Here is a 16,165-nt window from a genome sequence, read left to right on the forward strand (position 1 = left end):
ATCTCTTTTACACATACACAAAAATGTAGATGAGTAATAAATCATTTTGTAGGTTATGTTTGTAATTTTGTACATTATGTAGTTGAAAAATGTATTCAATCGCATGAATTATGTTTGTCAAGTGTTTTAAAGATATTTACAATAAATTGAGTATTGTTTTTTTTTTTTTTTTTCAATTTGAAGTATCTTAAATTATGTTGAATGCAGTTAAGTCCCATTCGAAATTTTATAACAAATCAAATTGTTTATTTTAAAAGTGATCTAACTGCATTCGTGGTAAGAAAACGCATATTATTCACTTAACAATTGCCACTATTTTAATAGGAACTATAAATTTAACACCCTTAGATACATTTAAGCAGTATGACTCATTAGTATCTTCTACGTATACTTTTAATTGCATTGAAATGCAAACCCTTGAATATCTCGATTCGAAAATAAATGGAATTTCAAACAAAATGGCTAAACTTTTAAAATAAACGGCTCATTTATTAAAATCTATTGAAATTTAAAAAGATAGCTACAATAAAAATATCCAACATCATCATCATCATCATCATTATCATTATCATCCCTAGTAGCACAAAATATTGAAAAATATTGAATACATGTGAATTTAATATTAAAAAGAGATTCAACAACTTTGATCATCATGTATGGATCATGTATTCAATATTTTGTGCTACTAGGGATTATTATCATCATTATCATCATCATCATCGTCAATATCATCATCAAACAGCTTGTTTTGTCCAATGTTTAACATAGGTCTTTTTAAACAAATCCTACTGTATTCAATTTTAGGTATCAAAAGATGTTAACAATCAATCTTTAGGTCCTACAACATCGTCTGAAGACACGTGATACAAAAAATTAGCTAAAAATAAACGTCACGAGTGAGACACGTGGTAAGAAAAATTGACCAAACACTAGAATCACAACTTGGAAGTGTATACTTATTCAAATCATTAAATTAAAACGTAGGAAAAGAAGTTAATCGATTGTTCAATCGTTTTTTTCTTCAAAGACCCATAAACAGCCTGTTTTGTGCATTGTTTAACATAGGTCTTTTTAAACAAGTCCTACTGTATTCAATTTTAGGTATCAAAAGATGTTAACAATTAATCTCTAGGTCCTACAACATCGTCTGAAGACACGTGATACAAAAAATTAGCTAAAAACGAACGTCACGAGTGAGACACGTGGTAAGAAAAATTAAATAAAAAATGAATTAAAATTAAAATCTAAATTCATTTAAATAAATTCATTTTGTTTTTTTTTTAATTTTGACTAAAACCACTTTCATGATAATATGAGCACATATCTTATTCAATTTTTGTATCATCGAGTTAAAAATATAAAATCATACTTTGGTGTCCTTTCAAAATCTATAAAGGGACAAAAAAAAAGGTTAGGGAGAGATAAAAATAAAAAAGTTACTGTATATAGGTAGATAAGTAAACAGGTTACTTTCGTCCTTTTCTTTAACGCATTTAACGAATACAAATCCGCGATTTAATTACCTCGAGTTTGTATCATCCCCGTGCGACGACGACGACGATGGATGAACGGACAGACAAACGGACGGATTGATGAATGGATGGATCTAACGACTAGCGTTAATTAATTCTCGAGTGTCGGGCTGCACGGAATACTTACGTTATCGTGCTTCGAATTTTTCGAGAAAAATGCTTACCCACTTTGCTCAAACAACTGTCTTGAAAAAAAAGGGTGAAGTCTCACCTAAACGACGATAATCATAACGATTTATATGTATTATTATAATTATTAAAGTAATCTAATGTGTGTGTGTGTGTGTTTGTGTGTGGTCTAATTTTCATTGAGAAAAAAATTCATTGGTTTGTCAGTTTATTTTAAGGTTATGTTATTTTTCATTAATATTAACTCTAATTTTGTTGATTGGACTTAGGTTAGGGTAATTTCCTAAAAATTGTATCCATAATTATGATAGTAATTTAAATGAAAATTAAAATAAAATGCATTTATCAGTTATTTTAACATTGCATAATTTTTAATTAAATTAATTCTTATTTTGTTGATTGTTTTGTGTTATTTTTATATTATTTTGTGTTAAAAGGCTAATTATTTGAAATATTTTAATACGAAAGATTTAGGTTAGGCCACTTTCCTAAAATTTATATCCATAATTATGAAAGTAATTTAAATCAAAATTGAAATAAAAAGAATTCATTGTTTAATTTACATTAAATTATTATCAATTAAATTTATTTATATTGTAATTTTGAGGTTATAATTAGAAAGTGCTTGACATTTCAATATTATTTTATATTTTTTGTTTTTAGCATTTTCAAATGTTAATTATTTGAAATAATTCGATACAAAAGACATAAACCTATAATGAAACTACTATCATAATTGTGCCCATAATTAGGAAAGTGGTCTGAGTCAAAATTAATTAAAAAAAAAATGAGTTTATTAATTATTAAGCACCACATTATTTTAAACTAAATTAATTCAATGTAATTGTCCGAAATGAATCATTTGATTATGTTTGTTATTTCAATATAATATAGTGTTTAAATATAAATCTTTAAATATCTCAAAACAAGAGATACATGACTCAAATCACTTTCATAATTATGGGCACAATTATTATAGGCTTCCATATTATTACTGTAAAAAAAAACAATCTTATGAATACATTGGTGTAAGTATCAAATCAATTTAATTAAACGATCAAATGAAAATTATTATACCCCAAAGTACAATCACATTTACACATTATATCTCTGAATCACGTATATCATACGAAATTTTTCGATAAATCCTCCGTCGGTATGGTAGATTTGACTAATGCCACGGAAACAGTGTTACTCGATGTTATTTTGATTGAAAACATAAATTTGAATAAAAATTTAACGAATTATTCTTTAAGATTTAATATTGTTTGAATATTATCTTATTATTAATCACTATTATTATTATTATTAACAATTATAATTTAAAAAAAAATTAATATTTATTTAAAACAAACAAACAAAAACAGGTGTACAAAACTAACCTAATCGATATATTAAAGTTCAACGAAATTTTCACTCGATGACATTTTCTTCGTATAAAATGCGTTAATAAATTGACCGATAAGACTGTATATATATATATATATATATTTCTGTATAAAATTGGTAAAAAGATAAGAGAGAATAGATAATACATGGGAATGATCAGCCGTTGCAGCAAACATTTATGCGTATCAATGACGTTACATATTTCTAGGAAGGGTATTAACGAAAAGATATTAATTTTTTTTACGGATGATTTATACTCAAATTCGAATGACCGCTCATATATCATTTACGAAGAAGGTTTCATTTATTAAAACGACGAAAAAGCCTTTATTCGATCCTACCATTCACCTATTCGTTTCGTAAAACAAAATCCTACGCGTGTGAAACAATATATATGGTAAGTAACAAAAAGTATTATTGTACTAAAAAAAAAAAAACAAAAAACACGTTTTTCATATTTTTCAAGTGAACATTTCTTTTAAATCAGAGTAATTAAAAAAAAATTGTGAAACGAAAGAACGTGAAACGGAAGAACGTGAAACCGATGAAACAAAAATAATTAATTAATTAATTAAATTCAATATATATATATAATTTAATTCTATATTATTTTTAATTCGATATATTAATTAATTAATTAATAAAATTCTATATATATAAAAATTCGGTGTAACAATATGTTTGTCCATTAATAATTTCGAAACTACTCAACTTATTTTCATGAAATTTCATTTTATTTCACGTGATTTTTTCCAACTTAGCACATAGCACAATTTTTATCGCGATATTTTATTATTATTATTATTATTATTATTATTTTTTATTACTAATTTAAAGATTTTTATTTAGAGGTTATCTAGGTTCTGTAAAGTTCTTTCAATAGATTGTTGCGCTGTATTACAATTCAATTGTTTCGATATATTGTAACTTCTCGAATTTTGGTTTTCTTTGTAAGGTTTCACTTCTACTATCGTGTGTGATCTACACACATCTGTTTTTTTTTTTTTTTTTATATAATACGTCAATCATTTTTTGTTTTCTTTTGCAAAAATTTTTTAACAAATATTTAATCAAATTTTGCACACTGTGTGCAGTTTCATTCAACTTGAAAGATAGAATAGTTTATCTTATCTTAATTTATTGCGAATTATTTGTTTATTAACAAAGTATCAGACTGATTGTGAACCACAGCAACAGTAGTTTATTATATATTTTGTCTTAAAACTTATGAATAATTAAAAAGAAAATATTAACAACATTAAACAATATATTTTACTTAACGTTTACCCCCCTCCCCAAAAAAAATGAACAAATGATCAATGTTTTCATGCATTTCTTAATAAAAAAAAAAAAAAAAATCTAACATCTTTATAACTTCAGTCTGAACAAAAGTGTAATTTATAAACAAACAAATATCGTTAAACAATATTTCCTAATTAATTAATTAAATTCAACCCCCGTATAACAACTAGAATCTCATCTAATTCTATTTTAATACAAAATGCAATAATAAAAATCAACCATAACATAATAAATATCTCGTAATTACTTTAACGACACGATTCGAAAGCTTAAATACAATATCATCGTAAAAAACTACAACAACAACAACAAAAGAACAAAACACCATGGATGATCGATTATTATTTTTATTAATTGATAACCGTGGGATGCACCATGGGATTATTCGTTAAACTGTCCTACAAATTGACCGGTCCTTTTACGATCGTAAAAATAAACTACGAAAAATATGACAAAACGTCATATTTTCTTCATCTTCCCCTAAAACTCAGGAACATTCATCCCCTCCCCCTCATTCCCCCTCCTCGCCCCCTACGCCCCCTTCGCCCCCTCAACAGAAAAAAAAATTCCTCCTGACAAAACATCCCTCAATCTTCATTATGAAATTTCGTTGTCCCCATTTTACGAGTACCTAAAAAGAAAAAAAGAAAAAAAAATAGTGATAATAATAATAATAATAATAATAATAATAATAATAATAATATTAAAATGAAGAATAAAAAATGCTAAAAAAAAAAAAAAAAGAAATATATGGTTTATTTAATATTAATTAAAGTTTATGGGGAAATTTATAATATGCAAAAGCAAATCTTTCAACATTTTCATATTCATTTTATTTTTATTTTTATTTTTAAGTATCTTTGACTCAAGTTAATCAACTTCTTCTTCCTCCCACCCCCTATCTCCCTCAACTCACACCCCTATCCCATATTCTAACAGCGTATGTGTAAATTAACATAAAATTTCTATAAGAAGAAGAAGAAAAAGAAAATAATGTCAAAGAAGATAGAAGTTAACGTAAGTAACGTTAAAAGAATAAGATGAAGCTAAGGGGGAGTTGGGGATGGGGAATGGGGGATGGGGGATAAGGGTGTGGGTGGAAAAGGGTGGAAGACACATGCGTATGGGAAACTATTTATTTCTCTGTCGTCCTATGGAACAACGCGCATGGCAGTCAGGATCGTGCGTATTTAAGGGCTGTTGCTTCAGGATACTCGCCACTATCACTGCAATCATCGACTACTCAAGGAGTTACTTGATATATACATATATATATATAAATATATATATATATATATATATATATATATATATATAACAACAGGATAGAAAAATTCAAATACTAACGTAAAAATATACATACATATATATAAATATATTTTATAACATTTTTTTCGTAATTGTTAAACTATTTTTATTTTGTACAACTGTCATATATTTCAATTGTTTTATATTTATTTATTTATTTATAAATAATCTTTAATTGTTTTTAATTCTTTATATATATATATATTTATATAATTGTGTCTATCTTTTTATTTTTCCTTTTTTTTTTATCGGGGACGTCAATTTTTATATTCTCGTACGAAATATATTAAAAACAACAACAACAACAACAAAAGGGAAGCCTGTGCTTTTGTATTGTCGTCGTTTACGAAACCTTCGACAGCCTGTTGCATCTTTTTCATCGAAACAAAAGGGGTGAGTGAAAAATGATACGAAGATACACATGTTCAATTGTTTTCTTGTTTTTTTTTTTGTTTTTTATTCTTACTATTTCTTTCATTTTTCATACTTTTTTTTTGTTTCATTTTGTTTCATTCTGTTTCTTCTTTTATTTTGTTCTTTTCTTTTCTTTTTCCTCTGTCTACATTTAAGTGTGTGCATGCGTATCACGTGACGTACATTTATCGGCTAACCTCAAATTTAATTTGTCGATTCTAGATCGTGACGTAGAATTGTATTTTTCTTTTTCGTTACTTAATTTAAACTAAACTGTTAAAATTTCTATTTTTCTATTTCTTACGCGTCTTTTTTTTTAATTTTTAAATAAAATATTTGCAATGTTCGATATTTTATTTTGTATCATTTAAAATATACTTTTTTTTTTAATAATATTTAAATACAGATGTAAAACATTAAACAGGAGTAACGTTAATGTAAATGTTTTGAAAAAAAAAAAACATGACATTTGTTCTTTCTGAAAGAAAATTCAATTCAAATGTCAATATTCGATAATACATCTTCAAGATTATGACATTTTCAAGATTTATGGGGTTTTCGTGTTAAACACGTATAAACATAAATAATTTTCTCATCAATTCATTCAAAATTTAAACGATACTTCGTAAACTATATTTTTCAAAAGAAAATATCTAAGATCTTTTTGTTTTTTTACTTATCATTAATTTTATTTCCAATTTTTTGTAAGAAGAAACAATTCAAAAATATTTTTTTTTGTGAATCTACGCCACCATTTTATCGAAAATAAATATTTGTTTAAAACGACTACACAATTCTCTTCATATTAGTGTTTAATAAATAAATAAATAAATAAAAAATAGCAACGTTTACTTTGTTTCGAATAAAAATAGAAAGTTCAATGCTGTTCGTCGCGGAGACCACCACCATAGCACATTTTTTTTTATAACAAAATTGTTTTTTTTTTTATTATTATTATTATTCTTTTCAATATATTTTATAATAACACGATTGAGTAAAAAAAACAAAAAAAGAGAAAAAAAAGTTACAATAAACATTGTTCTATTTTATTCAACAATTCACATAAATGTTATCCCATAAGACAATTTGTTTCACTATTTATAGTCAATGAATCTTACAGTGATTAAAAAATAAAGCAACAGGTTATTGTTACTTAAAAAAAAAAAATAAAAAAAAAAAGATTTGAAGCAAAGTTGACCGAAGGTTTTCTCGTGAGATATAAACCCAACGTCCCTTTCGAACCTCGATGCAACAGGTAATACATATATCGTTCGAAAATATACTTAAACGCGATAAATTATATTTACCATAGAAAAAAATAAAATAACAATTTTTACTGATGGAAAAATAATAAAAAAAAAAGAAGAAGAAAAAGAACAACAATTAACGAATTGATCCAAAAAAAAAAAACACATTACGAGATTATCCAAAATTCGTCGTTTTTAAGTATTCATATTTCAAAAAAGTACGTTAATATAACGGTCATAGTAAATTTAAATTTAAATACAATTAAAATATAATAAGTAGCGTTGATTTTATTTCACATATATATTTTACTTCTTAATTACAATATTTTATATTACAAAGAAGAAAATGATCTCATTCGTGAAATATTCAAACCCGAGTAAAAAACAAAGATGGAATTAAATTAACTTAGGTATTTGTAAGTTAAGAGTAAAGTTCGGTACCGACGTCGTCAAAGCCGGAGATTTCACTTTGATTTCTAATATCCGTCCTCTAGAAGCCTGAATGGGGAAATTACAAATTTTTAATGAGAAAGTACGTAGATATCACGAAGAAAAACGCGACTATCATCTTGGTCTGCCATTTTCAAATAACTATAACCTAACTTTGAATAAGAGTTCAATATATTTTACTGTAATAAAGGGTACTTAGAGGAGAGTTACGGTTAAAGTATAATGTTTAACGTATAATCCTTGGTTAAATCCAATAAACGTATATACTTTGATTAAAAAACAAGACAAGACAAGATAAGATAAGATAAGAAAAAAAAAGAAAAGAAAAGATCTACTAAAACTCTATCCTCAATAAAGTTAATTCCTTTGTGCAATCATGCGCTTTTAAGAAACTTTCGAATTGACAAAGTTACAACGAATTACAAAATCGTTCGAAGATTATCGAACAATGTTGAACGAAGAAAGATTTAAAAAATGAACAAGAAACTAATTTCAAAGACAATAAATATACTACGCAACTTTTATTATAGCAAAATATTTCATTAATCGTTCTAAATATCGACCTAACCTCAAAGATAAAAAGAAAAAGAAATGAAATCGAAAGAGACGAATTTAAATTCGAATTTGAATTCGAAAAACGATAAATAATACTACGTAAATAATACTACGATAATTAATACTACGTAACGTTACGAGATTTTACTATATCAAAATATTTCATGCAACGTTCTAAATATCGACCTAACCTCAAAGATAAAAAGAAAAAGAAATGAAATAGAAAGAGACGAATTTGAATTCGAATTTGAATTCGAAAGACGATAAATAATACTACGTAAAAAATACTACGATAATAAATACTACGTAACGTTACGGGATTTTACTATAGCAAAATATTTCATTAATCGTTCTAAATATCGACCTAACCTCAAAGATAAAAAGAAAAAGAAATGAAATAGAAAGAGACGAATTTAAATTCGAATTTGAATTCGAAAGACGATAAATAATACTACGTAAATAATACTACGATAATAAATACTACCTAACGTTACGAACTTTTATTATAGCAAAATATTTCATGCAACGTTCTAAATATCAACCTAACCTCAAAGATAAAAAGAAAAAGAAATGAAATAGAAAGAGACGAATTTAAATTCGAATTTGAATTCGAAAGACGATATATAATACTACGATAATAAATACTACGTAACGTTACGAACTTTTACTATAGCAAAATATTTCATGCAACGTTCTAAATATCGACCTAACCTCAGAGATAAAAAGAAAAAGAAATGAATTTGAAAGAGACGAATTTAAATTCGAATTTGGATTCGAAAGACGATAAATAATACTACGTAAATAATACTACTATAATAAATACTACGTAACGTTACGAGATTTTACTATATCAAAATATTTCATTAATCGTTCTAAATATCGACCTAACCTCAAAGATAAAAAGAAAAAGAAATGAAATAGAAAGAGACGAATTTGAATTCGAATTTGAATTCGAATTTGAATTCGAAAGAGAATAAATAATACTACGATAATAAATACTACGTAACGTTACGGGATTTTACTATAGCAAAATATTTCATGCAACGTTCTAAATATCGACCTAACCTCAAAGATAAAAAGAAAAAGAAATGAAATAGAAAGAGACGAATTTGAATTCGAATTTGAATTCGAAAGACGATAAATAATACTACGTAAAAAATACTACGATAATAAATACTACGTAACGTTACGAACTTTTATTATAGCAAAATATTTCATGCAACGTTCTAAACATCAACCTAACCTCAAATATAAAGATAAAAAAAATGAAATAGAAAGAGACCAATTTCAAAAACGATAATTATACTGTTGCACACGCCTTTTACGAGCTTTTATTATAGCAAAATATTTCATGCAACGTTCTAAATATCGACCTAACCTCAATGATAAACAAATTTTCAATCATCTCTTAGCATTCTCGCGATACGCTTACCTGAAAACAATTGTTTAATAAAAAAAAAAGAAAAAATACAACAATAATCTTTTTCCATACTACGAAAAATGTCATTTCCAAATGGGTATCGATAAATTGTTGGAAAATAGGTTAATAAAAAAAAATCTATACATATATATATGCACATACATAAATTGAACGAAAAAAAAAGGTCTTTCGAAATCGTAAAAAAGAAAAATTTCAAATTCCATCGAAATAAAATAAATCTAGCGTGTTGAAAAAGAGAGAGAGAAAGAGAGAGAGAGAGACAGAAAAGAGAAAGTAGATTTTATTTCCTTGTTCTTGTTATCACCAATGAATTTGTTATTAGCAAGAGAAAGAAAAAGAAATAGAAAAAGAAAAAAAAAGAGAAAAAAACGAAAAAGAAAAATAGAACAAGATAATTCACCTGTCTACTGAATAAATTCATATTTGACGATTAGATAGGCGTGAAATGAAAGAAAAAAAAAAAGAATAATTTAGAATAATGAAATAAAGAAGAATTTGTAAGAAAACATGACATATATCTATATATATATAACTTTCTTAGTAAATCTAATAAAAAAAAAAAAGGAAAAGTATCTTCCTCGGTTAAAGTCCTAGCTTTTCGTGTCACAGGTGTGTGTTCGTATGTACATATATATATATGTCTATGTCTATGTAGTGTCATTGGGGAACGTGAAACGAGTAAAAGTCTAATTGCGGTTGGACGATTAAACGGGGAAGAAAACTCGGCAGCAATAGAGTGGTGCAATATAACTCGAGAAAAGATTTCCTAAACGATTTTCGTCCAAGATTAAGATAAAAGGGTAATAGAAGAAGAAGAAGAAGATAAAATGTGAAAATAGTCCATCTCGGTGTATAAACTATTACCCACAACCCCTCCCTCCCCCCCCCCCTCCCCTCCCCCTAAACTTCACCCCTCGTGTAACTAACTCTTTATTGTTTTAATCATTTCGTTTTATTATTTTGTTTTTTTTTTGTTCTTTGCAAATATAACGTTTCTAATAATATAATACACTAATTTATTCGAGTATCTGTCTAATAATGTATATGTACCATGATGCATAAATGGAACTGATCAAGTTCTTGGAATATTCATGTTGAGGAAACCTAACCTGTGGTCTTGACTATTTCAAAATGCTATGAATTCAAACCACCTGTTACGTTTACGTGTATCAAAGCCATCTATCTACCTACCTACCTACCTATCCTACCTGTCAGGGAAATAACTGCTTTTAAATTCTTACCTTTATCGAGAATTTCAGTTAAATTATTTAAACACGTTCATCTCTTACTCTCCCCTTTTTACAGTTATTCATGAAAATTGTACAAAAGTTGGAATAACATGTGACTTTTTCTTTTTTCTTCTTTTCCAATTTAACACAAAATTTTATGTTGTACGTTATTTTATTTATCATTTTATTATCAAGATATAAAAGATTTGATTTTTTTTAATTAATTGTTAATAGAATAAATAGTCTTATTCTTTAAGGAAAACAATTTTACACACTTTCTATTTTACTTAAAATATAATACGTACTTTCAATTTGATTCGTTAAATTTGTAGGTTATATTGTATATCATTTGAAAAGATTTGATTTTGAATTAATTATTAATACAATAAATATTCTTATTCTATTATATTATTATTTAAATTTTACTTCTTATTTTACTTAAAATACTTTCAATTGTTTATACTTTTAAAAAATACTATCAATCCTTGAATTTAAACAAAACACATTTAGTTTAGACAAAATTTGTTCTCAAATGGTTGGAATTTACGTTTGATCACAAACTGTTGTCACAAGTATGACACCTGGTATTCATATTTGATCTAAAATTAGTATCACGAGTGTGACACGTAGTGGTATTCATATTTAATCTAAAATTAGTATCACGAGTATAATACTTAGTATTCGTATTTCATCTAAAATTATTATCACGAGTATAAACCGTTGTGGTATTCGTATTTGATCTAAAATTAGTATCACGATTGTGACACGTAGTGGTATTCGTATTTAATCTAAAAGTATTATCACGAGTGTGACACGTAATGGTATTCGTATTTAATCTAAAAGTATTATCACGAGTGTGACACGTAATGGTATTCATATTTGATCTAAAATTAGTATCACAAGTGGTACACGTGGTAGTATTCGTATTTGATCTAAAATTAGTATCACGAGTATAACACTTAGTATTCGTATTTGATCTAAAGTTATTATCACGAGTAGTACACGTGGTAGTATTCGTATTTAGTCTAAAATTAGTATCAAGAGTACAACATTTAGTATTCGTATTTGATAAGAATTATTATCACGAGTATAACACGTTGTGGTATTCGTATTTCATCTAAAATTAGTATCACGAGTATAACACTTAGTATTCGTATTTATCTAAAATTATTATCACGAGTGTGACACGTAGTGGTATTCATATTTAATCTAAAATTAGTATCACGAGTATAAACCGTTGTGGTATTCGTATTTGATCTGAAATTAGTATCACGAGTGGTACACGTGGTAGTATTCGTATTTAATCTAAAATTAGTATCACGAGTATAACACTTAATATTCGTATTTCATCTAAAATTAGTATCACGAGTGGTACACGTGGTAGTATTCGTATTTAATTTAAAATTAGTATCACGAGTATAACACTTAGTATTCGTATTTGATCTAAAGTTATTATCACGAGTATAAACCGTTGTGGTATTCGTATTTGATCTGAAATTAGTATCACGAGTGTGACACGTTATGGTATTCGTATTTAGTCTAAAATTAGTATCAAGAGTACAATACTTAATATTCATATTTGATCTAAAATTAGTATCACAAGTATAATACTTAATATTCGCATTTGATCTAAAATTAGTATCACGAGTGTGACACGTCAAAGTGTATATATACACAGTAAATTATTAAAATAATTCTTTTCGCGTAAAAATATTCGCGTTACTCTATTCCTCGAATTATCATATTAAAAAGATGATCGAAAAATGAGAAAGAACAAAAAAAAAAGAAACAGTATTCCACTTCTATAATTTAAGTATAAAGGTTACAAGGTTATATGTTCAAAAGCCCACGTTTTCGCGATTATTGGTCGTGCAAAGTAGAAGGATAAGAAAAAAGTATCGGAAAATCCTAGCACGTGCACATTTCTCAATACTCCTGACTGAATAAGGATTATCGAGTTTGACTGTAAGATCGCATTCGGATCAACTAAAGGGTTTTATTTACTCAAGACATTTTATACGAATAATTTTCTTTCCTTTTCCTTTTCCTTGCCCTTTTCTTTTTTCCTTGTCCTTATTCACGTTTCTTTCTTTGTAATGTAACACCTTACTTCAAATACAAATACCAATCGTATCTCATATAATACTGACCGAATTTTAAACGATTTTCCAACGAATTTTAATAAAACTCACATTACTGATAAAACACACACACACACACACATACGTACACACATGTATACACATATGTACATAGAAATTCGAGATAGGAATGAGAAATAAAATTGATTGTTTTTATTGGTTTTTTAGTTTTCTTTTTTCTTTTCTTTTCTTTTCTTTTCTTTTCTTTTCTTTTCTTTTGTGTTTCCAAATTAATCTTATTTCGTATTTTATCTTGTCAGGGAACATAATGAAATTTATAAACAATATAAAATATAAATAATCACAAATTAAATTGACAATGAAATATCAATAATTTAATTGTAAAAATAATGTACCTTCCATTTTGTTTTTTTTTTTTTTTGGTTCTTATCACTTGTGTATATAATATTAATTAATTGTACAATGTTAGTTTTAACGAGTGAAATTTAAGACAAAATTTATCATAAGAGATCATTCGAGAATACACATAACATTCACACGATTTAAGTGAATTGACAGAATGCCAACAAGGTGTACACACACACACACACACACACACAACACACACCTGGCATCGATTTCATGATGCATTGGACAATTTTTGGATCAAGGGCTAACTTTGTAGAAGTTCTCTTTGATTATTTATATAATCTTTACTAAAATCTTATTATAACTATTGCGTTATTGATTAAACTAAATCTACGAAAATGTTTTAGTACTCGTAGATGGAAGATTTTTGGCAAATTACAATTTATGGATACTGAATCAAAAAAATGATCATACGTTGAAACCATTTTCTTTTTTTTTTTTGAACACCTGGTGATGCATCAAATTTTGTGAAATCAACAGATTACCTTACTGGAAGATCTTTTCTAAAAATTGTATTAAAATCATTGCATCGATAAAACAAACATTTAGATACGCACCTGAGCCTGTTGTAATCCGAAAGTGAACCTTTTTGACAAATTATTATTTATGAATACTGAATAGAATTATTTTGTATATAAAAATCACATACATAGTTTTGTTCATTCAATAACCATAACTGTAGAAACAATGTTTTACAAACAACATTTCTTTTGGTTCAATACAAAATTGTAAACTAACCTTAACCAACAAATATTTGACAAACAAAAATATTTCTTTTGATTCAATACAAAATTCTAACCTAACCTTTAACTGAATTATAAAACTGGTTCATAAAACTTTCAGCTATCTCAACAGTAGGACAACAAACTCGTCCAATGGGACAATGATTCTCATCCATCTTTTATTCCAAACTTTTATATCAATTTGTTTTGATTTATTTTTTCTTTTGTTTATTGTTTTACAGTCAATCATGAACTCCATGTTAACGATCGTTGTATCCCTGGCGGCAGTTACAATTTTATTTGGAGAAATTTTTGCTATGCCACCGGCCCAATGTAGTCCAGGATTACTCGATGAAGTACCACCAAGGGTACGAAAAATTTGTGCTGCTCTTTCAACCATATATCAACTAAGCTCAGCGATGGAAAGTTACGTCAACGATAAAGGTACTTTTTTTTATTTGAATCTATTTTTATTCACATCATTCATAATAATAGGATAACATTTTATTTATGATAATTTAACGCGTATTTTTCAATGTATTTTTCAACATTAATGGAGGATGTTTACAAAGAAAAATGGTTACATTTTGAAACAACAAAGATTTTCGATTGAAATTATTAGCATTAATTAAATCGTTTTATCGTCAATCAATGTTTTTTGTTTGTTTTTTGTTTTTTTTTTATTCAAATTATTTTTCATCATATTTTCTTTACGATGGTTAATTAATTTTTCACAATTATACCTCAAATTATTAACAATCTTACGTAAGATCGTCAATAAAACATTTTTTCGATCAAAATATGTATAGGTTATGTATAAATTAAAAATTCGAAATTGGACAACTTCGTGATTCACGTGGTACATGTCTGTAATATTTAATTTATAAGAAAAAAATGCAAATATTCGATCTTTCACCAATCATATTGTTTAAATGTTGACATTTCACCCTGTAAATCTTGACATTTTCCAAGTTCTATTTTCTCACGGATAAATTTAGTTACCACCATCATAACATTATAAACGCATTTAAAAGAAACAACAATCCCAACAGATAATCCAATCATTGTTTTGTTTTTTTTTTATTATATAAAAGTACTCTAAAGTATTTTCGTTCGAACACAAGAAAAAAAGAAAACAAAATCAAGATCAAATTATCCAACAATCCAACGAACAGGAAATGCTCGACCTTTTGTTTTTCTTTTCTTTCCTCCAACATGAGATTCACCATCGTTCACATAATCACACGAGTATAATTAGGTTAAATACAGTAGGGTGTGTACAAAGATTGAAAACAATTATACCCTAAAGCAATAAGTTCTTACAGGATGATTATTGTTTCGTTTTCTTAGAATTCGGATAACGATCTTGATTGTTCAATCCAAAAAAAGAAAAACAAACAGAAACAGAAAGAGAAAACAAAGTGACAATGATCGTAGATAAAAATAAAATGAAACATCTACAAATAATAAATGAATATTACATAATTTGAAAATAAAAGTTTCAGTACTTCAAGAAAACAACCCGTTGCCAGGAAGTGGTGTTAAAAGACAAGACGTTGATCATGTTTTCTTACGCTTTGGAAGACGACGCTAACCTAAAAATCAACGAAAGCTACTACTATTAAAATGATTCAATGTAAATCTACTTCTGTCCTAAATTCACTTGTGAAATGCTATTATCGTTATCCAATTATGAAATAATACAAATAAAATCTAACAACCTTTTTTTTGGTCTATATGTTGCATCTAAATTAGATTTATCACTTTCTTAAATGGGATAACAAAACGCCTATGTAAATCGTTGAAAAGAAAAAAAAAACAAAAAAAAAACAAAAAAAAAACAAAAAAGAAGAAACAATATATAAATATATAAATATTTTATTTCCTTTTTACCAAAATCGTATTATTGTAATAAATATATCTTTATTGAATATTTA

General features: G+C 26.7%; 1 protein-coding gene across 1 annotated transcript; it reads left to right on the plus strand.

Annotated features, from left to right (window-relative positions):
• The first annotated feature begins 5,543 nt into the window (after positions 1-5,543).
• Positions 5,544-15,953, plus strand: Ms (neuropeptide receptor myosuppressin). The gene is made up of 4 exons (XM_015322571.2): positions 5,544-5,699; positions 5,975-6,053; positions 14,471-14,672; positions 15,728-15,953. The coding sequence occupies exons 3-4, from the start codon at positions 14,477-14,479 to the stop codon at positions 15,820-15,822; spliced, it is 291 nt and encodes a 96-aa protein (XP_015178057.1). The 5' UTR covers positions 5,544-5,699; positions 5,975-6,053; positions 14,471-14,476; the 3' UTR covers positions 15,823-15,953.
• The last annotated feature ends 212 nt before the right edge of the window (positions 15,954-16,165 follow it).

The sequence above is a fragment of the Polistes dominula genome, unplaced genomic scaffold (genome assembly GCF_049000335.1).
Source record: "Polistes dominula isolate Pdom_NZ unplaced genomic scaffold, Pdom_raw_medaka contig_75, whole genome shotgun sequence".
NCBI lineage: Eukaryota > Metazoa > Arthropoda > Insecta > Hymenoptera > Vespidae > Polistes > Polistes dominula.